The sequence below is a fragment of the Myotis lucifugus genome, unplaced genomic scaffold, assembly GCF_000147115.1.
Source record: "Myotis lucifugus unplaced genomic scaffold, Myoluc2.0 scaffold_229, whole genome shotgun sequence".
Taxonomy (NCBI): domain Eukaryota; kingdom Metazoa; phylum Chordata; class Mammalia; order Chiroptera; family Vespertilionidae; genus Myotis; species Myotis lucifugus.
This window is the reverse complement of record NW_005871277.1, coordinates 1,786,246-1,808,394: the sequence shown is the minus strand read 5'-3', so window position 1 is coordinate 1,808,394 and position 22,149 is coordinate 1,786,246. Positions and strand designations below refer to the sequence as shown.

General features: G+C 51.7%; 1 protein-coding gene across 1 annotated transcript in view; it reads right to left on the bottom strand.

Moving 5' to 3' along the window:
- Window positions 1-21,039, bottom strand: part of SGSM1 (small G protein signaling modulator 1) — a 53,429-nt gene extending 32,390 nt beyond the window's left edge. The window contains exons 1-4 of the mRNA XM_023762065.1: window positions 20,982-21,039; window positions 20,843-20,886; window positions 3,520-3,595; window positions 2,047-2,209 (exon numbers count right to left, since the gene is read on the bottom strand). Of these exons, the coding sequence (XP_023617833.1) occupies window positions 2,047-2,209; window positions 3,520-3,595; window positions 20,843-20,886; window positions 20,982-21,000 (302 nt within the window). The 5' untranslated portion in view covers window positions 21,001-21,039. The remainder of the gene's footprint in view (window positions 1-2,046; window positions 2,210-3,519; window positions 3,596-20,842; window positions 20,887-20,981) is intronic.
- Window positions 21,040-22,149: the final 1,110 nt, after the last annotated feature.

Here is a 22,149-nt window from a genome sequence, read left to right as displayed (position 1 = left end):
GAGTGCTGGTCAAGGAGAGTCTTGGATTATAGATCCTTCAGTGGCTCCTGACTGCCCTTGAAACGCAAGCTTCACATGACAGACAGGGCGCTCGTGACCTTTCTCCTGATCACCTCTCCATCCGTCCCCTTACTACTCTCCTTTCTGACCCCATGATCTAGCTAGACAGAAATCTGCAGATCTCTGAGGCTGCCAGGCTCTCATCTGAGGACTTTCCATGAGCTGCTTGTTCCTGCTTTCCCTCCCTATCCCATTCCAGGCTCACCCCTTCTCACTCTTTAGGTCTCAGTGAGGACGTCCCCTCCTGCAGAAGCCCTCTCAGACCAGCCAGAACTGGGGGAGGGGCTCTCCTCTGTGCCCTTATGACTCTGAAGTATAACTTCCTGCTCACTCTTCTGTCTTCCCCTCCACACTGTGACCATGAGGGCATGAACTAAGTGATGCAATTATTTTTTAAATACAATACTTCCTGAGAGTCTACCCCAGGGTAAGAACGGTTCCTCTTCATGTCAGGGCCTAGCACGGTGCCTGTCATGTAGGAGGGGCTCAGTATAGCTATTCATAAATGCATGATTGTATGAATGAATGATGGCACTCCTTTACCACCTGCTATGGGCATCTTGAATTCCTCCATTAACAAGTCACTCCCAGTATTATGAAGTCCCATAGAAACCCATCCCTTTAAGAAATTTATCAGCAGCATCTGGAGATTTAGCAGATGGACTAGAGCAGCAGTTCTCAACCTGTGGGTCGCGACCCCTTTGGCGGTCAAATGACCCTTTCACAGGGGTCGCCTAAGACCATCCTGCATATCAGATATTTACATTACGATTCATAACAGTAGCAACATTACAGTTATGAAGTAGCAATGAAAATAATCTTATGGTTGGGTCACAACATGAGGAACTGTATTTAAAGGGCCAGAAGGTTGAGAACCACTGAGCTAGAGGCTCCTGAAGACCAAATAGCTGGGGATTCAGATGCCAAATGGGAGCTGGCAATGCCAGGTCTAGAGCCCTGCCCATCATGCAGTTCTGATCAGCAGCCCTGGGCAGGCAGGGCCTGAAGGTCAAGAAATGGGCCACTTCTCATCCAGTGAAGTGGAGTGACCACCCGTGGCAGAGATGGTAAACACATGACATGCATATATCTCTCCCCCTTCCCTTGCCCGTAACAGACATGGCTAATCAATCCATGCACTCTTTCCCAAGAAGCCCAATCACAGCTGCAGAATCTTTCATAACACAGTCCTCGGGCAGCCACCAGGAGCCACTGGAGTTGCAACTTATTTGCCATCCCTGACCAGGCTCCAGGTGGGAACTCTGGGAGTGACACTGGCAGGAGGCACTTATGTACAAACACTCAGGCCATGAGCCTCCCTCTCCCCACCCCAACACATACAATCAGCCACCAAGACCAGCGCGTGAAGCCACCTCTCCCCTTTGGTGGTTGCCTCAATGTGAGTTTTATCCAGAGGCCCATGTGAACAAGACCACACTGGTTCTATTAAACGTTGGCCTTGCTGCATTTAGAAGAGGACTTAGCTCACAGGAGGCACTTACTCATTCAACACCTGTTTCTTGGGTATTTACCAGGTGCTAGGCTCTCCCAGACGCTGGGGACATACGGGGAATAACACAGATGTAGTTGCCTATCTTCATGGAGTTCAGGCAAAAAGGGGAGACAGACAATAATCAAGTAAATAGTAAACAAACAAATGAATGAATAATTACAGATGGTGATGACAATTGGGAAGAAAATAAACAAGATGATATGAAAGAGAAATGGGATGAGGGTTGGAATTTACCCTTAGCTAGGGGAAGGCCTGACTAGGACAAGGAACCAGCTATGGAAAATGAGGGATGAGAACCAGGTGGAGGACACAGCATAAGCAAAGGCCCTGGGGTGGAAAAGAGTCTGACGGGTCAGAAGAGCAGAAAGGAGAGCGGAGAGAGTGCTGGGAGGCCGGAGCTCTCACAAAGCCCGGGGAGGAGCATGGACTGTCTGGGGGACTCCCCCAGCCTGTACACCATGCTCTGCACTCACGCGTTCTCTATCAGCTGCTCCAGGTCCTGGACCTTGCGGCTCAGCTCATCAGCTGGTGGGAAGCTCTTGCCCACCTTCATGAAGAGAGCCGCGATCTTGTTGCTGCGCAGGAAGCCAGCCGCCCGGCGCCGCAGCCCGTGCAAGACGCAGGCCTCCACAGCCGCTGCAGAGACAATGGTCAGCAGGCCCAGCCCTGCCCATGCTCCCCAGCACCCAGCTCAGTCACACGGGCACCTGGGAAAGGGGGGGGCCCCCCCAGAATCGCAGGTTTGTGACAACATCACAGGGAAAAGCATGTATGCCTCTCCACCTTCAACCCCCTCAAAAGAGAGAAGGAGAGCTTAGTGGTTAACCCGCACTCACAGCCCAAGGTCAGACCACCTCTCTCACATCCTTTCCCAGCCCTCCCCAGCTGCGTGACTTAGGCAATGACTCCCCCTTCCTGAGTCTATTTCCTCAGCTGTAAAATGGGGACAGTATGAACATTAACCTCACAAGGTTGCTGTTCGGAGGAGGTGGGAAAAATGCATGAAAAGCACTTAGCACAGAGCCGGGGACCTATGAGTGCTTTCCGACTGTTACCTATTCCTCCTGTTAATGGGGGAGACTGGACCATAGGACTGTTGAGTGTCATCTGTGTTAAGGAACCACATCATCATCATCATCATCACTATTGAGACTCCAGGAACAGCTGACATGATAACATTATAACAGGACCCTGGTGGTGTCCCCAGTCATCTGAACAGAAGCTTCATGGAGCTAAGACCAGGAGAGGGAAATTACAGCATGTCCTTCATTACGAGACACTCCAATCGTGAAATAGCTTTTTGGGGAGAAAAAAAGAAACATGTCTGCTTATATCTACACACTGATTATGAGCTGAATCCTGACTTCAGGGACACGCAAAACACGTGTCCCTCTAGCCATTTGGAATGCACAGTAAGAACCTGGCAGTGAGGTTATTTCGGGAACCTTGTGAGTGGAGCTGGTTCAAGGAGAGCAGTGAGTCACGCTCTGAGCGCCGGTCTTGCCTCCTTTGCTGAGCCAGCTAGACAGGATCCCTCAGGACCTCAGGATGTGTCCACAGCTCTTCATTCCATTTTTTAAAAGTCCCCATCCGTCCTCTCCTTTTACTTGGCAGAGTGAGGAAAGGACATGAGTCCATTCCTCAGATGCAGGACCCCTGTCGCATGGGACAGGGTCACTGTGAACTGAGCCCACAGCAGGGGAAGCCAGGCCTCCAATGTTAACCATGATTCCCTCTTCATGGGGTCCAGAGGTCATGCTTAATTTCCTCTCTAAACGTTTCTGTATTTCCCAATTCCCTAATGAAGGAATCCAAAAATACCTTCAAAGTTACAAAGCAAAAAAAAAAAAAAAAAATGAGGTGAGAATCCTTGCTCAAACACGCCCTCCCCAAGGCAGCCCACAGAGGAAGAAGCCACTGTTCAAGGCCACGGGCCACAGACTCACCACAGAAGGAGATGATGTGGCTGCTGTCTTCGTGGACAAACTTCCGTGTGACGGCCTCCTCCATGATCTGCTTCACCTGGAAGGCAGAGGCAGCTGGAGGGGAGACCCCAATGCGACCTGGGGTGCAGACACCCCCGGGGCATTCCCAAGCTGTCTGGAGAATTTTGATAACTGCTTTCCTTCTACACCCTATGCACCGTGTCTTCTGTAGGTCCAAGGCCTGTGGCCTGGGATAGCTGCACCCTTCACATTTTACTGCATCATTCTTTCAGGCTCCTTGCATGGCAGGCTTCTTCTCAGGTGTCACCCAAGATGTCATCTCTTTCCCTGACCACATCATCTGAGGCAGCCCTCCCGCCTCCATCCATCCCATTCTAGAAAGAATACTCATACTATTCCCATCCCAAGTGTTGTTCTGTCTGCCTCCCTCTTCTAGAATATACATGCCCGAGGGGAGGGCCTCGTCTGCCTTGTTCGCTGCTGTGCCCATGGGGCCTGGTGCATAGTAAGAACAGTGCCTGGTGCACAGTAAGTGCTCAATAAGTATTTTCTAAATGAGTGGATGAATGAATGAACGAACGAATGAACGAAACAGGTATATAAAAGAATCAGGAGGGTGTTGTGTAAAAGTTCAGCCCCGGAAGCTGGCAGACCTGGTTTCAAATCCCTAGTCGTCACCTGCCAGATGGATCTGTGATCTTATTTGGGGAAACAGAGGCTCGGGAAGTGAAGCGACTCACCCAGAGAAGTGGCGCCGGCCTAGAGTGGAGAAAGAATTCCAGCCTGCGTCTGACTCCCAGGCTACATGCTTTCCCTACCAGATTCAGTCACTCAACAAATCCTTCTCAAGCACCTCTGATGTGCCAGACAGGGGGATCCGGTCCTGATAGCAGCTTTCTCTGGATGGGAAACCCTTCCAGTGAGGCCCAAGGCAGGACAAGCTTAGAGAGATGCAGGATCCAGCAGCCCAGCACCAGCTGGGAACGGGTTCAAATACTATTGCTCAAGCTCACCCAGACCCACTGAATCAGACTCCAGCGTGTTCATCAAGCATTCCAGGTGATTCTCAAGCACTTGGACTGCAGTAGAAGGCTGGAGGGGAAGGAGGAGGAGGGGGAAAGTGGGGAAGGAAGAGGAGAGGGGAGGATCTAAATGATCTCCCACAATCCTTAAGGAAGAGCCGGAGCAGTCAGAGCTCCTGTCCAGGGACCCTCCCACACAGCCAGCCCCCCTCTCCTGGCTTCTCCCTCGCCGGTTTCTGGTCCTACTTGCCCCCATTAACAGTCGCAGGGTGCTGCCCCCTTCCTTGTCTCCCGGCATCCCTCGCCTCCTTTATTAAAGTCACCTTAATTTACTCCGTTTGGGGGAACCATCTGCTTCCTATTGGCACCTTGACTACACACGCTGTGTCCAGTCCACACTGCAGAACAGAGCAGGCTGTCTGTTTACAGTTGTGGATCCTGAATCTCAGGAAGGGCAACCCCTCTCTCAGCCACACAGCCGGTAAGTGCTACAGGGAGGAGCCCGTGGCTGTCTGGCCCCAGGCCTCCCGTCCTGGGGATGGATCTCAGGCAGTGGGTGGTGCAGGTGGGACTGCAGCACCAAGGGTTCCAGCAAGTGAGGACTCCCCCCACCGCCCCACCGGCTGCCAGCCGTGGGCTAGAACCTCGTCCTAGTTAATAACAGGCTGAGCCTGAGGCCAGGAGAGGAGATTAAAAAGGCAATGCGGATGGGAGCCTTCCCCAGAAGGTCACTGAGAGTCTCACAGAAGACTGCACTGCCTCACTGCAGGACGAAAGATGCTGCTTCCCATCCCGGGGGACAGACCACACAGACCTGAGCTCAAACGCTGGGCCATTCACCATCCGCATGATGCTGGACCAGGTTCCCCATCTGCAAAATGGAGACAACAGCACCCCTACCTCACAGGGGTAATGAGAGGCTTCTACAAACTGTAGGGACTCTTGAGTCGACAGTAACTATTCAGTCCACACCCTGGCCCACAATGGATGTTCCAAATCAGGGCCTCACTGGCCTGCGGGCCTGGCCTGGCCCCGCCCCTCCACGTCAGACCTCAGAGCGCATGCCCACCCCATCTCCAGTCCCACCCTGCAAACCTTTGGAAACCAGCCCCGCCCTCCCGCCATCCCTCCCTCTTCCTGCAAATATTTAAACAACATAAAAGGAGGATTAATCTCTGGAGGGAGTCAGGCAGGGAAATCCTGGCCAATATGCAAAGCAGGAAGGAAGGCTCCTGGGGCTCCCAGGCTTGCCCTGTCTACTCCCCTCCTCATATCTGCCACCTGCCTACACCCAGGTACCCTCATGTTGCCCACCTTGAACCCTGCCAGGTCCCAAACTAACTTGCTACTCCTCTCCACCCTGCTGTGTTCATGCTCTCTAAGCTCCGAAAGGAAATAACATGGCCCAGTGTTCAGGGCTATCAAAAGGATTGTGGGAAATGCAGGCCGAGGGCCTCAAAGGACCCAGCACAGGTTGGCACCATCTAAAGGGAGGCACTAGTGCACTGAGTAAGAACATGAGCTTGGGAGCCACCAGGCCCAGTTCAAACTCCAGTTAAGCCATTGGCTGGGTGACTTCAGGCCTCAGTTTCCTCATCTGTGAAATGGGGGTGAAACCCACACCACCTCTCAGGGCTGCTATGTGAGAATTTCATAAAAACGTGTGCAGAGCTCTGGGTGTTTTGTCTCGAAGGGTGTTTTCTGGTTTCTGTCTGAAAGAGCTGCAGATGATACCAGTCTTTGCAGGTGACACTCACCAAGGTCTCCACTACTCAAACTGATAATCACCGGACCTGGTTTCAAAGAAGAATGCAGACAGGATATTGGAGTTGGATCTGCAGATGTTTCGTGATTACGTTTTTCACTGTTTGTGAGCTGATGGCCACTGAAAGATAGCAGCAGTCAGAGGAAATCACCAGGACCCAACTAGAAGAATCATCAGGGTGTTTCATTAACAAGGATCAAATAGATGCCTTAGTAATGGAGAAACCAACAGACATTGCTTCAGGATGATCTTCTATTAAACCTGGACGTCTCTGGGCCTGCTTAAAGTCTCTTGAGAGTTTCTAAATATAAATTCCTGCTTTAAAAACTTAAAACAAAACATGCACAGAGCTCAAAAAAGGATGAGGGCTCAGACCACCCTGTCTAAAATAGTGTCTGGCTTTCCCACACCTCTGGGGGTTTATCCATCTAGTGTCTGTCTGTCCCACGTGGATCTTGAGCCCCTAGGACAGTGCCTGGGATGCGGGAAGTGCTCACTATCTGTTTGGTGATCACTCTGATGAATAACACTAGTACCAGCAGCCAGTGCTTAGGGACCTCGGCTCCAGGCAGTGTCCTAAGACCTTCTGACCCCTGATCTTGTTTGCTATGTGTAAGGCTGGGGTCGGCAAACTTTTTCTGTAAAGAGGCAGACAGCAACTATTTCAGGCTTTGAGCTGGGGCTGCCAGATAAAATGCAGGGTGCCCAGCGAAATCCAAATTTCAGATAAAAAAGGAATTTTTTTTTTTTTAGTGTATGTACCAAATATGGAACACACACGAAAAGATTTGTTGTTTTTCTGAAATTCAAATTTAACCAGGCATTCTGAAATTTTATTTGCTCAATCTGCAAAACTGTTTTCAATCATAACTGTCTATGCTGCATAGTCTCTTTTGTTTTTACAACCCTTTGAGAAAGTCAAAACTGTTCTTGGCTCAGGAGCAGTACATAAACAGGCTGGATTTGGCCCTCAGGGCCCCCTGGTTTAAAGCACCCAGCACAGGGCCTGTGGCACAGAGCAGACTTAAATAAACATCATCGAGCTGCCACCTGCTCCTCAGAGGCCTTGCTGCCTCAGCCCTGACTCAGGTGGTGGGTGCCTGGCAGTGCAGGTGGGTGAGTAACGCTGAACCAGCACTGGCCTAGGAGAGGGAGGCCCCCAGGCAACCTGACTCTTACATTTGTAAGAAACTCCGGGGTGGAGAGAATGGTTAAATTGGGTTGCCTGGGGGGCCTTGAGGTGGCTTTAAAAATAACTCTCAGCCTGTGGGGAAAAGAGGGGGGTGACTCAAAGGCCCCTTGACAACCACTAGGGCTAGAGGGGTGAGCTGAGGATGGCTGTGCCGCTCCGCAGGCACCCCAGCTCCTGAGAACAAATGCACACACCTGGCCCTGGTGAGGGCATTGTCCCCATACATCAAGGTTGCGGGTTCCACCTCCGGTCATGGCACATACAAGAATCAACCAATGAATGCATAAATAAGTAGAACAACAAATGGATGTTTCCTTCCTTCCTCCCTTCCTTCCTTCCTTCCTTCCTTCCTTCCTTCCTTCCTTCCTTCTCTCTCTCTCTCCTCTCTCTCTCTCTCTCTCTCTTCTCTCTCTCCCTCCCTCCCTCCTTTCCTTTCACATAAAATCAATAAATATATTAAAAAGTGGTTCTTCCTAAAGGAGGTGACAGTCCAGATCTGAAGTACGAGTAGAAAGGAACTCTCTGGGGCCTCGGTTTCTCCAACTTCAAAGCAGAGGGGAAACTGCCCCCACAGAGCCACCTCGGAGCTCAGAGGAAGGAACAGGTGTACAGACGATGCGGTGTGGAAATAGCTGGCGGCTGTTTATTTTTAATTTGTTATGGGCGAGGCATGCAGGAGGTGAGAGGCAGGAGGGGCAGGAGCGGGGCTGATGGTGGGTGGGGGAAATAGGAATATTTTAGGAAGCTCCCAAGCCTAGACACCAACAGACACGACGCAGGGGCTGGGGGAGGATGGTGCCACCCTGCAAGCTGTGACTGTTTTCATGGTGTGGCCCAATCTCCCTTTCCTGCCAAATCCTCTCCCTTCCCCTTCCCACATGCCGATCTCTGGCTGCACGTGCCATTCCGCTGTGTGACCCAGGAGACTCCACCCCCACCTGGCCTTTGCTGGCACAGTCCCATCCACCTATATTCCCATCCATTCCCACCTCCATCTCCAGCTCTGGAAAAACCACCCAATCCTCTAGGACCTGGTGCCCTTCATTTTATTCCGTCCTTAAACCTCTGAAGTTGACATTATCGCCACCCCTACCCCCCTTTATGGCTATGAGTATGGGTTCTGGAGTCAAACTTCCAGAATTCAAATCCCAGCTCTTGCACTCGTGAGCTTGCGCAAATCAGATCCCTTCTCTGAGCCTCAGCATTCCCATCAGTAAAATGGGTGACATTAGTACTTGCCTCATAGGTGTAAGATAATGCATCAAAAGCATTAAATATAATAGCAGCCGCATAGTAAGTTTTATGTAATGACAACCAGCATTTATTTATAAAGTTTTCACTGTGTGCTGGCACCGAGCTTCGGGGCATTATTTCACCTAATCCTCAGGGTAATTAGGTGAGATGGGTACAGTTACCCTCCCCGTCTTACAGGCAAGGAAAGAGAGTGTTGGTGAGGTTAAATGACTTGCCCAAGAGCCCGTGGCTTGCAAACGGCAGGATGGAGATTCAAACCCATGACGGTCTGGCCTGTACAGAACCTGGCACATAGTAGGGTCACCTACAGGTGCTTCCCACAAGCCGAGTAGGAGCTTTACATACACGAGCCTAAAGAAGCAAAACAACCATGCAATACAGGTGTCCCATTTTCCCCCTGAGGCAGCTGATCTGGGAGGGGCAAAGATCATCTGGCTGTGAAGACGCTGGGATTTGAATCAAGGTCTCCTACTCCACTGTCCCGGGTCAAAGTGGGGACCTAAGCAGCCAGGTGGCCAATGCACCTGCTCCCTTAACCCACGTCAGCGGAGTGTCACATTCACAGTCAACTCCCTGCTCCCAGAACCAGGGTCCAGCAGCACCTGCCAGCCTCCACCTCTGCCCCAGGCATCATTTCTGATCTCTCCCAGGACACCCGGCGCCTCCTAGCTCCCTCTCTGTCACACGTCTGTTCCCAAAAGGAGAATCGTGGTAAAAACAAACAAACAAACAAACAAAACCTGTCCAACCTGAAATGCTTATTACAGAGTGAAAGAAGCCAATCTAAATAGGCGACATACTGTGTGGTTCCAAGTATATGACATTCTGGAAAAGGCGAAACTGTGGAGACAGCTGAAAGACCAGGGTTGCCAGGGGTTGGCAGGGAAGGAGGGATGAACAGGCAGAACACAGAGGATTTAAGGGCAGGGAAACCATTCTGTATGATATTACAGTGGTGGATGCATGCCATTATGAATCTACCAAAACCCACAGAATGGGCACGACTGAGCGTGAACCCAAATGTACCCGTGGACTGTGGGTAACCATGACCCATTCTGGTGCAGGATGTTGGTAGTAGGGGAGGCTGTGCGTGTAGGAATAGGGGGTATATGAGAAATCTCTGTACTTACCACTCTATTTTTAATGTGAACCTAAAACTGCTCTAAAAAAATCAAAGAAAAATAATGTCCTTTCCTCGCTCTGCCACTAATGGAGGGTGTCAGCAGGGATCGCGACCTTTCAGCAGACAGGCTAAGCTCCTCCTTCCAGATGGGCACCTCCACACCCCGCTCATGGCCTGCCAGGGGCTTTGGGGCGGGCATCTGGCAGGAGCTGGCAACCACTGGCCAATGGCTCAGAGCTTCCTTCTCTGGACTCTCTCACTCAGGTCCTGGACAGCCCTGCCTCACCCTCCTGCCCAACCCTCCATCCTGCCCTGACATCCTCGGATACCGGATACCGAAAGCAAAGCCACAGGAGTGTCCTCCACAGTTGCATCCCTGTGATGGGAGTGAGCGAGAGGGGAGGGGACATCAAGGCTAAAGCAGTGGCATGTGGATCGCTGGAGTGTTAGGAAACTCCTCCCTCCAGCTCCTCCCTCTAACCTGGCCTCACTGTGGCTAGAGGGCTGGCAGGAGACGGGAATGCCTCCCCCTCAGCTGCTGCCACCCTGGCCCCAGTTAATCATTTACTGGTGCGCTATACACAGGCGCCAGCCCTGTGCCCTAACAGCACACAGACTGGCCAACCTGTCACAACCTGGATAGAGGGGTATCCTGGGGCTGAGAATGGGGTTCCCATAAACGGGCCTCCCATCACCGCCCTGCACAGGAGCCTCAGACAGCCCCTGACAAAGGGGGTTCCCCCAGTGCCTGATCCTGGAGCATTCGCCTGGGGGCACCTTGGCGAAGGACCTTCTGGCCAACACTCCCACGCACAGTCACGGCTGGAGATGATGGGGCCTTGAAGACAATGCCAGGCCACCCCCCACTCCCAGAGAAAACAGCACCGCGTGTCACGTTCCCAGCCCACATCCTGGAGACCGGACAGCTTTCTCCTGGGTACGCTGCCCACTGCGTGTGGCAGCTCCCCTGGCAACGCGCCCCACTTCCAGACCCACGGGCCTCGTGCACGAGAAACATACACACAGACTCTCAAGCGTACCTAGATTCTCTGGAAGGCTGCCCAGACTCCGGGGGCCGGGCAGCTATAGGAAAGTCAGAAATGAGATTCACAGATGGTTGCTTAAAACACACACAGCGTGAACCAGAAAACAGACCAGCCACCTCTACGCAGGCTTAGGAGGAAAAGCAGTTGAGTCTTCTCTAAAGACTGGATTCGCATCCTGGCTCTGCCTCCTGCCAGCTGTGTGACCTGACTTCACTTCCCTGTGTTTTCCTTTACTCCCTGGAATACGGGATAATGAATAGGATCTACCCCTCTGAGGCTTTCGTATTAAATATGTTAATGGATGTAAAGCATTTAGCACGAAGTCTAGGACACGACAGAACCTCTGGAAATGCTCTAACCTTGTGTTGTCCAACTGTTAGTATCACTAGCCACACGTGGCTTCTGAGTACTTGAAACATAGCTAATTGGCAAAGTTTTTTGTTTTTGTTTTTTAATACTCACCTGAGGACATGTTTTTATTGATTTTTAGAGGGAAAGGAATGGAGAGAGAGAGAAACAATGATGTGAGAAACATAGATCGGTTGCCTCCCACAGGCACCCCAACCGGGGACTGAACCCGAAACCTAGGTATGTGCCTTGACAGGAATCAAACCCGAAACCTTCGTGATATACGGGATGACATTCTAACCAACTGAGCCCCCACCCAGGACAGGAAGTATTATTAGTTTAATTATACATAATTTAAATATAAGTAGGCACATGTGACTTGTGGCTCACATTGGACAGTGCAGACCTGGAACATAGTAGGTACCCAATAAATGCTAATTATGATTATCATTAGGGGTTGTTACATTGTAGGCTCACTGGGTTAGAAATTAGGAGGCACCATTTCATTCTGAGCATGGCGCTGTATTGTGCTGACCTATGTATCCTGGCATATTACAGGGTGGTCCTCAACCGTATTTGGATATTTGGGTTGTGGACCACTTAGAGGTACTAATGATAGCTGAGGATACCCTCTCCACACACCAAGTACAAAGTGTTGATACAATTTCAGGGCTCTGTACACCCCCCGAGTAGAAATCTCTCACCCTCATCCGGCAGACACCTGGCACACAGGTACCCAGGCAGCACCTGGGATCACAGCCAGGCACAGAGCACTAGAGTGGACACGTCCACTGTTAGAGGCTGGGCTCCAAAGGCAGGGACCCTCACTCCTCTGAGATGGACATTTGTGACTTCTCTGCCTGGTTTCCATCTCCGTCTGGTCCTTTCACCTTGACTCTCCTCTGGGACCCCTTCGCTCTCAGAGATCTGACTCCACACTTCACCTCTCAGACTGGACCAATCAGAGCACTCCATCCCACAGTGATTGGCACCAAAGAAGCACTTGAGCCAAACTGGTCCAACGAGAACTAAGACTTTTGCTTGAACCATGGGGAAGGGGCAGCTCTCTTTCTGTTGTGATGCCAAGTTGGCAGATTGTGCCCTGAGAGCTGCTGGGAAACATTCTACCTCCCCACAGAGAGGGGCAGAACCTAAAGCCAACACAGAGACAGGAAGCCCGGAGAGATGGAGAGATGGGGGTCCTCATGACACCACTGGAAAACCTGGATACAGCTGTACCTGAAGCTGGACTCATCCAAACCTCCCCAAACTCCTATTTTTAGTGTCTCTTTTTCACTTTGTGTCGATATGTTTACTTATTGTTCTAGCTAGTTTTGTGAGCACGTTATTATCCAACTTGAAATGAATGGAGCTCACTAAACTATCCTGTTCTGCTGCTTCTCAGCTATGTAACCTTGGTCCGGCTTCTTAACCTCGTCAGTAAAGAGGAGTTTCTATTTGTACCTACTCTATAGGAAGACTGCTTTGTGGAATGAATGAGATAAAGTAAAACATTGTTTAAGAAATGGTAGTTGCTATAATTCTAAATCACTAATTAAACGTAATTTACTAACTAAGTAATTCAAGAAGAATTCACTCAGTGCCCAAGTATCACCAAGTCTCCTGAACTCTTAGGACTTCAATTCTCTGATTTTTAAACGGAGCCTTACTGCAAAAGGACCTGTTCCTGTCCTTTGTAAACACCCACAATCTGAATTGCTTCAAGATTTTGCAAAGAAAAGGCACAAAATATATTCATCAAATATATGTGTACACACACACACACACACACACACACACAACGCGCGCGAGAGAGGAGAGAAATATACTAGATTTGCTGTTCCCCTATTTATGCAGTCATTGGCTAATTCTTGTACATTCCCTGACCAGGGATCAAACCCGCAATCTTGCCTATGGGGACGATGCTCTAACCAACTGAGCTACCCGGCCATAGCCCATCTCCTATCTTCTTGTATTATCAAAAGAAAGAAAAATACGCTGATCCCCACTGGAGTTCAGCACTCTCAGCCGCCTCACCCAGGGGCTCCTAGTGGCTAAGTGGCAGGGCCAGCAGGCTCATGGGGGTTTCTGACCTCCCTGGGCTGAGGGATTACCTCAAGGGGCCAATAAGCAACTGGACCCAGAGGGAGGATCCAGCTGCCCACCCCGGATGGCCATACAGCCGGTCAAGACTCAGTCCTCCTGATTCCTACTCAAGGGCTCGTCCCTTTGGATCCGATAAATACACCTTCCCAGTCTACAGCACTGCTCCTATGGCCACGGCACCCCCAGCCCAGGGTTTACCCTGGGAGAACAAGATCCCATGCTGAGAGCACCTGCAACTTCAGGTAGGACCAGAAAGGGTGGCAAAATGTCCTTATGGAACTGAGCCTATCTGGCTCCTCACTGGGTGAGCCAAGCACAAATTCTGTTGAATGCGTGGCAGGCAGGGATGGACACCGCACTGCTGTGTGGTCGGTGATGCCCCCACTCTCAGATGCACCAGGAAACTGAAGCCAGAGAGATTCACGCAGCTACTGATGGCATGGCCAAGACCTGAACGCAAAGCGTGGCCCTTTCCCTGACTCCACTCTCAGACAGCTCATAACCACATGTGGGTCACTGATTTTGGCTCCAGAGTGATGAAAAGCAGGGTTCTGGAACCAGACCCCCAAGCTGTGCCATTGATGATCTCCGCTCCCTTAGGCCAATTATTTGCCATCTCTGTTGTCTCAGTTTCCTTATCTACAAGGGAGAGTGTTTACCCACCTCAAGTGGTGTTGAAATAATTAAATGAGGTCACTCATATCAAATGCTCAGTAAATGATGTTTTTAAAAAAACTTTATCCCATTAGAATGGCTGGAGTCCTTGGTTTCCTTAAAGTGAAGTAAAGGCTCCCAAAAAGTCTTATCAGCTATTGAGCTTTAATAAGTCTTAAATACGGACTTGGCAAATTCAGAAGACAGAAAATATCGGAAAGACTTGGCTCTCCGAGAGTGATGTCAGCCAAATTAGATGACTCGAGGTTCTTCGAGTCCTGGATCTTGTCCAACCTTGTCCACTTAGAAAGCAGGAGAATGAGACAGGGAGAGGGGATCTGCTAGGAGGCCACAGGTAGTAGAAGCAGAGTTGGGACAAAGATTCGGTGTCCTCACTCCCCGTGGTGATGGCAAAAGTGTCCTTCCTACCTGCCAACCGGCAACAAATGTTACCACCCTCTCCCGGAGCCCCTTGGAGGTCACTGCCGTGGAGACCCAGCCAGAGTGCATGGGAGACAGAACCTGCTTTCACACTGAGCCAGGGGGCGAAAGCCCAAGCCATCACTACCAGAAGCTCCTGGAAGCTGCATTGTCCGAGACCTGGAAAAAAAATATCAAAATGCACCGACAGATATGGTTGCATTATTCATAAAGAGAAGCTCTGCCGTCTTAAGCCTGAAAGCACGACACACAGAAATGGTTTGAGTCAACCCTGCCGGCATCAGAGAGCCCCAAAATATCCCATCCAGATGTCTAGATTCCTTCTGCAAGCATTTCTGGAATCCCTACTTGGCCCAGCAGGGGAGTAAAGGGAGAGCTGTGATTTCCTGCCCAAGATTGGAAGCTCAGAGAACAAGACAGAAGTTTCCTCTCTAGCCTAATGACTTTGTGCCACCCCCATTTGTTACCTACAATGATTGCTTGCCCAGCAGCCTGAGCAGCCTACAGCATAGGTGAGTTCATGTTCCCCTCTTGCTCAAACCCTCTCACGGCTCCCATTCGCTCAGAATAAAAGCCAAAGCTTCCGAGGGATGATTAGCCTCCTGCTCCTTCTCTGACCTCAGCTCCTCCTCCTCTTCCTCCTCCTCCTCCATTTTTACTTCCTTCCAGCCGCATTGGCCCCCTTGCTATTTTTGACTCAAGGCCTTTGCACATGCTGTTCCCTCTGTTAGGAACACTCTTCCTGCAGTCGTCAGGGTGGCTCCCTCCTTTCCTTCTGCTCATGTCACCCCATCAGAGAGGCCATCCCCGACCCTCCTCTGGTGATCCCTTCTCGCCACTCTCCAGCCCTTCCCAACTTTATTTCTTCATAGTGCTTGTCACTCCTAACATATATTTACTAGAGGCCTGGTGCATGGATTCGTGCACGGTTGGGGTCCCTCAGCCTGGCCTGTGCCCTCTCGCAATCTGGAACCCCTCGGGGGATGTCAGACTGCTGAAGCAGGAGGCTGGGGAGGAGCCTCAGCCGGGCTGGGCACAGCTCCACTGCTGCTTGCCCCACTGCCGCCGTCATCACCGCCTGCTCGGTAGCACTGCCATGGAGGCGGGAGAGGCTTCCGCCAGCCATCCGTGAGCCTGACTTCTGGCTGAGCAGCGCTCCCACTGTGGGGGTGCACTGACCACCAGGGGGTAGCTCCTGCGTTGAGCGTCTGTCCCCTGGTGGTCAGTGCGTGTCATAGCGACCGGTCATTCGGTCATAATGGTCACTTAGGCTTTTATATATATAGATTGCTTATCTCTCTGACCCCCAACTGGACTGTGTGCTTCATGAGAGCATGTGCACGGGGATGTTGCTTTGCTCACTTCCCAATCTGTAGATCCTAGAACAGTGCCTGGCACATAGTAGATAGTCAATAAATATTTGTGGAAGGAAAACAAAGTGGGAGAGACAGGAGGAGGGGAGGAAGAGAGGAGAGAAAGTAAAGGAGAAAAGAAGAGAAGAAGTTTTCATCTAAGAACTAACAGAAAGGGTCCATCCTGGTTCCTGCCATCAGCTGAAAATACCTTAAGTACAATTCTACACAAGACCCTCCTTGCTCATCAGTCCTCTATAGCTCCCCACTGTCTAATGGAGCAGACAATGCAGCCTGGCATTCACAGCCCTGCACAAGCTAGAACTAATGGAATCTTCCTGCCTCATCTCCTTCCCCTGCACACACCTAAACCCAAGCCGTTTTCAGGGATTCTGCTGAAGCTCATGGCTCCCTACCACTGCCCTCTGTGAATCCGAGTCATGAAGCCATCCTCCAGGTCCTGACACAGTGGGATTTGAATCCTGGCCTCTCTGTGGACTGCCTTGTCCCAAGAGTGAAGAAGGAGACACTTGGGGAGCCTTCGGGACAGTGCCCAGCACAGAGGCTTCTCAATCTCAACAGCAGTGCCACTGTGGGCTGGATCCTTTGTGGTGGGGCCATCCTGTTATTACAGGAAGTGGAGCAGCATCCCTGGCCTCTACCTATCACCTGCTAGGAGCAACCACAGGTGTGACAACCATGTCTCTACACATTGCCAGATGTCCTCTGGGTAAGGCTGCCAGATCCAGCAATGTATACTTATACTAAAAATTATTCATGATCTGAAATTCAATTTAATTGTGTGACCTACCTGTATGTCATCTGGTAACCCTACCTGGGGGGAAAAATTAAGAACCTTCCTTATGAACCACTGGGTTGAAGTGGAATCACCTTGGCATCCCAGTAGTAACATCAGTGGTTTCTCTCACTTTCCTCCTACCTTCTTAGAAAGTCCAGCCCACCTCCCCCATCCTATGGCCTTCCAGGGCACCGGAGGCTCAGCTCCCCAAACAAACCCAGCTCAGCCCTTGTGTTGAAGGATCCTCCTGTCTCCTTCCTGGGGTCTGCCCTCCGGCCAGCAAGCCCCTGCCTTCTTTCCTCCAATTAAGTGGCCTCCTAGTCCCAGCCTGGAGGCAGGAAAACAAGGCCGTTAGTCACTTTGCTTCCTTTATCAACTCTGAGTCACATGGCTAGCTCCTTTAATGGCAGTCGTCATGGCAACGGGAAGCCAGTGCCTGCTCTCTCTGGAAACCAAAACAAAATTAAGTGGTGGAGGTGGGGAGAGAAAGGAGCCAGGATAGCGCTGGTTGGGTTTACTAGTAACTGGAGGAAATCATGCTGGGTCAACCCTGTCTCCAGCTTTCCCTTGGTGGCATCGGGGAGATGGAAAAATAAGATGCCTGCCTGGTAAAGCGCAGGCTAATGTGGTGGGTGTTTGCACATTGTTTATCCTGATGGTTGAGTAATTTTCATCTCCAGTATGAATAAACTGAAGCCCAGACACTTGGGAATGGAAAGAGGGATGCTCATCTGAGACTGTGCAACTTACAAGCCATCAATGTCAGCTTCACCCTCTTCTTTCCATGTTCCCCAAGTCCTCCCCACTCCTTCCCTCTCGCTTTTAGGACAGGACCAAGTGCTCGTCCACATTGTTCTCCTTTCTCTTGGAACTCCCCCTACTCCGAGTCCTCCCGTTACTCATGTTCACAGTGCTCCCTCCAGCCGCAGATGCAGTTCCCTCTGCCAGGAATGGTTTTCTTCTGTCTCTTCTCACTTCCTACCTTCACCTGAAAGGCTTACTCATCACCCTGGCCGGGGAGCTCAGTTGGTTTGAGTGTCAGCCCCCTACGCCAAGGTTGCAGGTTCGATCTTCAGTCAGGGCACATACAAGCAGCAACCAATGAATGCGTAAATAAGCAAATCAATGTTTCTTTCTTCCTCTCTTTCTCCCCCTTTCCCTCTCTCTTTCAAAAAAAATCAATAAAAATAAATGCACATATCCTTCACATATCTTAAGCATAAGGTAATTTAAGATATGGAATGCATGCAGTTACTGCTCTGTTAGGTTCTTGTGCTGCAAAGTACCTCTCCTTCAGACCGTGGTGCACAGCCTGTAATTATCTTTTTAATTACACTCGGAACGTCTGTTGGGGGCTGTCTCCTGTACTAGAAAGTCAGCCCCAGGAGGGCAGGGCCTGTCTTGTTCACTGCCACATCCACAGAGTCCAGCCCTGCCTCTGGCACACAGGTGCCCCCAGCACCGGCATCTGAACCCAGCTCTGGCAGATCCCAAGGCTCCTTCTCGGCCTGCTTCCACAGTGGCTCCCCGAGTTAGCACTGGACAGAGCTTCCAGCCCCACAACCCCTGCTGGCCTTTGTGGCTTCAGTGGCTCAGGCAGAGCTTGCAGACCAGGTAGAAACTGACTGTGAAGCCGCCTCTTCCACAGGAAGGATGTGGGGAGCCTCCAGGCAGACCATGACAGCAGGGATGTGGCTCCTCTGAACCCAGAGGAGAAGCAACAGCTGGCCCGACCCCCAGATTTTGAGGCATTCCACTGGAGACTGGCTCTCTGGTATTAGGGGGACATGCAAGGAAAGGAGAGAGGTCTGCTTTGGGGGGGAACAAACCTGTCACCATGTCCTTAGGGGCACCCATGCTAAACAGAGGGGCTCACAGGACAGAAGACTTGAACTTGTTTCTCTTTACTCGGCTGTACCCTTGAAGCATCACTTACTCCTTCTGGGCCAGTTTCCTCATCTGTACAATGGAAACTATACCTCACACACATGCTGAAATGATGGCGCTGGGTAGCTGTGGAAGGGCATGTTTGTGACATCAGGGCCCAGAGCCTGGCTCAGACAGACCTGGGGGTGCGTCCTCAACTCTGTCCCTTCTTAGCCGTGTGCTCTGAGCAGCTCACCCTCCCTCTCCAAGCCTGTGTCCTTGTCTGAAAGAGGGGACAACCTCACTCACTTCACAAAGTTACTGTGCACACAGGGTGAATGGGAGCTCTGGTTACTAAAATGATGTGCCCCAAGAAATGCAGAATTTAGAAACAGCCACCAACTTGTGACTGGTAGGTCCTGCCTTCTGATTGCAGATCCAGGGTCAATAGGTACTTAGGCCCTTTGTCCAAACTTGCTCGGTTCTGCCCCTGCCCCTCTCAGGTCCAAGCGGGATGCCAGTCTCTGATCAGGAGATGATCTTGGCTGGGAGCCAGGCAGAAAGCTCATTCTGAGCCCCAAACCCAGCCCCTCCCAGGAGAGAGGATGCAGGCTCAGACCACTGGTCACCAGGGACAAAGTGTTCCCTTCAGCTTGGCCAATCACCCAAACCAGACTGATATGATGGGCTCTCCAAGGGCAATGGACCAATGCTCCCTTCTCCAGGTGTGGAAACTGAGTCCTTGAGAGGGAAGGGGACTTGTCAAGGGCACCAAGGGAGCTGGTGGCAGAGCTGAGACCAGGGCCCCAGGTGCCTGGCTGACATACTCCTCTGCCTGCAGCCCCCTCCCAATGGAATCAGCCAACCATTTCCTTAAAAACACAGCCATTCCAGTGAAAACATCTGGTTTGGTTAAACAATGAACAAAAATATTGGAGGTTTTTAACCTGAAGGCTTTGGGGGGAGGGAGATACACACCCTCCCCTGAAATAGTCATCATCATGTGTGGGTTGTAGGTTTTTCTGGAAAGGAGTTCTGGACAGAGCTTTCTTCAGGTCCCCACAGGGTCTCTGCGAGGGCTGAGCTAAAAAGTTCTGGGCCTTTCTGAGGGTTCCATGTATCCCGTGTGTCTCCTTATTCAGAGAGGCCAGGATGTGCAACCCGCCCTGGGGCTGCTTCTTGAAACAGCATGGGCACACCACACCACACACACACACACACACACACACACACACACACACACACACACACACCAATGCTCCCAGAGGAGGGAGGGGCAGCAACAGGTCGAAACCTGGAGGCTGCCGTGCTGGCTAGCTGCCATCAAGCGGGGAGGGGCTTCTCGGGGCTCAATGAGAACAGGAGATGCTGACACCCCAAACACAGAGACAGAGGGATCAGGCCAGCCCCCACCGTCTACAGGCTAAGGACTCAAGATACACCAGTGATGCCGGCTCGGCAGCAATGGGGTCTCAGGCTGAGGGATGTGCGTGACATGAGGAGGGTATACACACAGTCACAGCCTCACTCACTCACACACAGACTCATGCATCATACATCACACACACGTGGATACACACACGGATATACAGCCTCACTCATTCACACAGATGCTTGCATCACACAGATACACATCATACTGAAAATACAAACACATATACATGTACACACAATACACAAATATTCTCATAGATACACACACAGCTACATATCCTTATCCACACAGGCATGTACATACACACACACACACACACACACACACACAGTCCAGGCATCTAAATGCTTCCCCAGACACCCCTCACTATAGATTCTCCCCTCTCTGCAGGGGAACATGGGCTACTAACTCCAAAGGCTAGACTGGGCTCCCTGCAGTCCAGGGAGAGAGGGAGAGGGGCAGAGGGACTGAGAATTTGGGGGGGGGCATGGGGAAGTGGGGCGAAGCTTTATTTTCCCACAGGGTTATCTATTCCCTTTCCTAAAGTCTGGTCCTCCTCCCCATCCAGACCCCCCTGCCCTATCCCCGCAGGTGCTTGTCTCACTGTAGTGAGACCCACCCACTGGCTCTCCCATGAGGGGGGCTCTACCCAGACAAATGCAGGAGTGCCCCACAGTGGGAGTGCCCCCCCCCGCGGCATCCACCCTGCACGTAGCAGAAAAACATCTAGGGCACCCCCATACCTGAAGCCCCACCCCCAAATTCAGCAGCCTCCAGTCCTCAGGGAGGTTAAGTACCCACCCAGGTGAGCCCACAACTAAGGCAGCCGTCCCCTTCTGCCAGTGGCGACCCCACCTTTGAGGCTCTTACCTGGGAGGGGGGCTACGCATGTTCCCACCCTCCCCCACCTCACCACCTACCTCCTTCTTGACCGTGCGCAGCAGCCTTTGCCGGGTCTCCGCCCCTGTGGGACAAGACAGCCGGTCAGCAGAAAGCTGGGGCCGGGGCCTGGGGCTGCCCTCCCGCCATCCCTGCGCCCCACACCCCGCGCCCCCTCACCCGCAGGGCCCGAAGCCATGGCTGGGCGCGCGACGTTCCGAGTCCCGGGCGCCTGCAGCGGTGGCGGTGGCGGCGGCTCCTGGGCGCTGGGCTCCCAAGCTGCGGCTGCGTTGGGGCGGGACCAGGCGCCCCAAGACGTCAGGACCCGTCAAGCGCGCGGCCCCGCCCCCCGGAAACACACTGCCTGGCCCCCTGGTTCCCAGCGCGCAGATCCTCCCTGCCAGATGCACATCCTCACTCCTGCACCTCCCCACGAACCCCCACCTTCCTGCCCAACGCCAGTGTCCCCCTTTGGTGGGGCAGGGAAGGACAGCACCTTTATTCAATGTCTGCTGTGTGCCAGGCTCACAGAAAGTGGCCGGAGATGGTGGGGCACTCTCTCTGCACCTCAGTCTTCTCATCTTTAAAACGGGTAGAATGTGATTACTTCATGGGAATGATATGGAACTTAAATGAGGAATCTAAAACACTTAATACAGACGCAGGAGGAACAGTCCAGCGCCTATAAAATGTTCCTGCAGCTGCTACTTTTACCAGTATTATTAATATTATTAATATGGTTACACTATTATCGCTGACAGTGTCACAGGATATACTGACTCCATCCAGGAGAGGCCAGGCCTTAAGTGGCCCACTCCCCCCACCACATGCAGATCACTGGGAGGGCGGGGTCCTCCCAGGAGCCTGTCCCCAATGGGGCGCAGCTGTTAGCCAGGATCTCCACTGTGCAGGCTATGGGCTTGTTCCACCAAGTTTCTGACTACATCCACCCAGAATGCAACTCAGGTCAACAAATATTTCTTGGTCCAGGATCCCGTGCTGGGGTGCTGAAGTGAACAAGACTGACAAAAAGACAGCTCCTCCCTGTGGAGCTTAGGAGGTAGACAACAAACTCAGTAAGTAAATGATATAGTAAGTTGGAAGATTCTGGAGAAAAACAAACTAGATGAGGGAGACAGGGCCGGCCCAGATGGGTGGGGTTTGTATTCTGAGAGAGGCCCCAGTGAGAAGGTGACATTTGATCAAAGAGGAATAGGACTTATCCAACCCAACACTCCCAAGTTCTCTCCTCTGATCCTCTTCTCTTCTCTCACACCCTCTCTCCTGGGTTACCCTCCACCAGACAAACCAGAATCAAACAAACCAGAACACACAACAGGCATGGCCA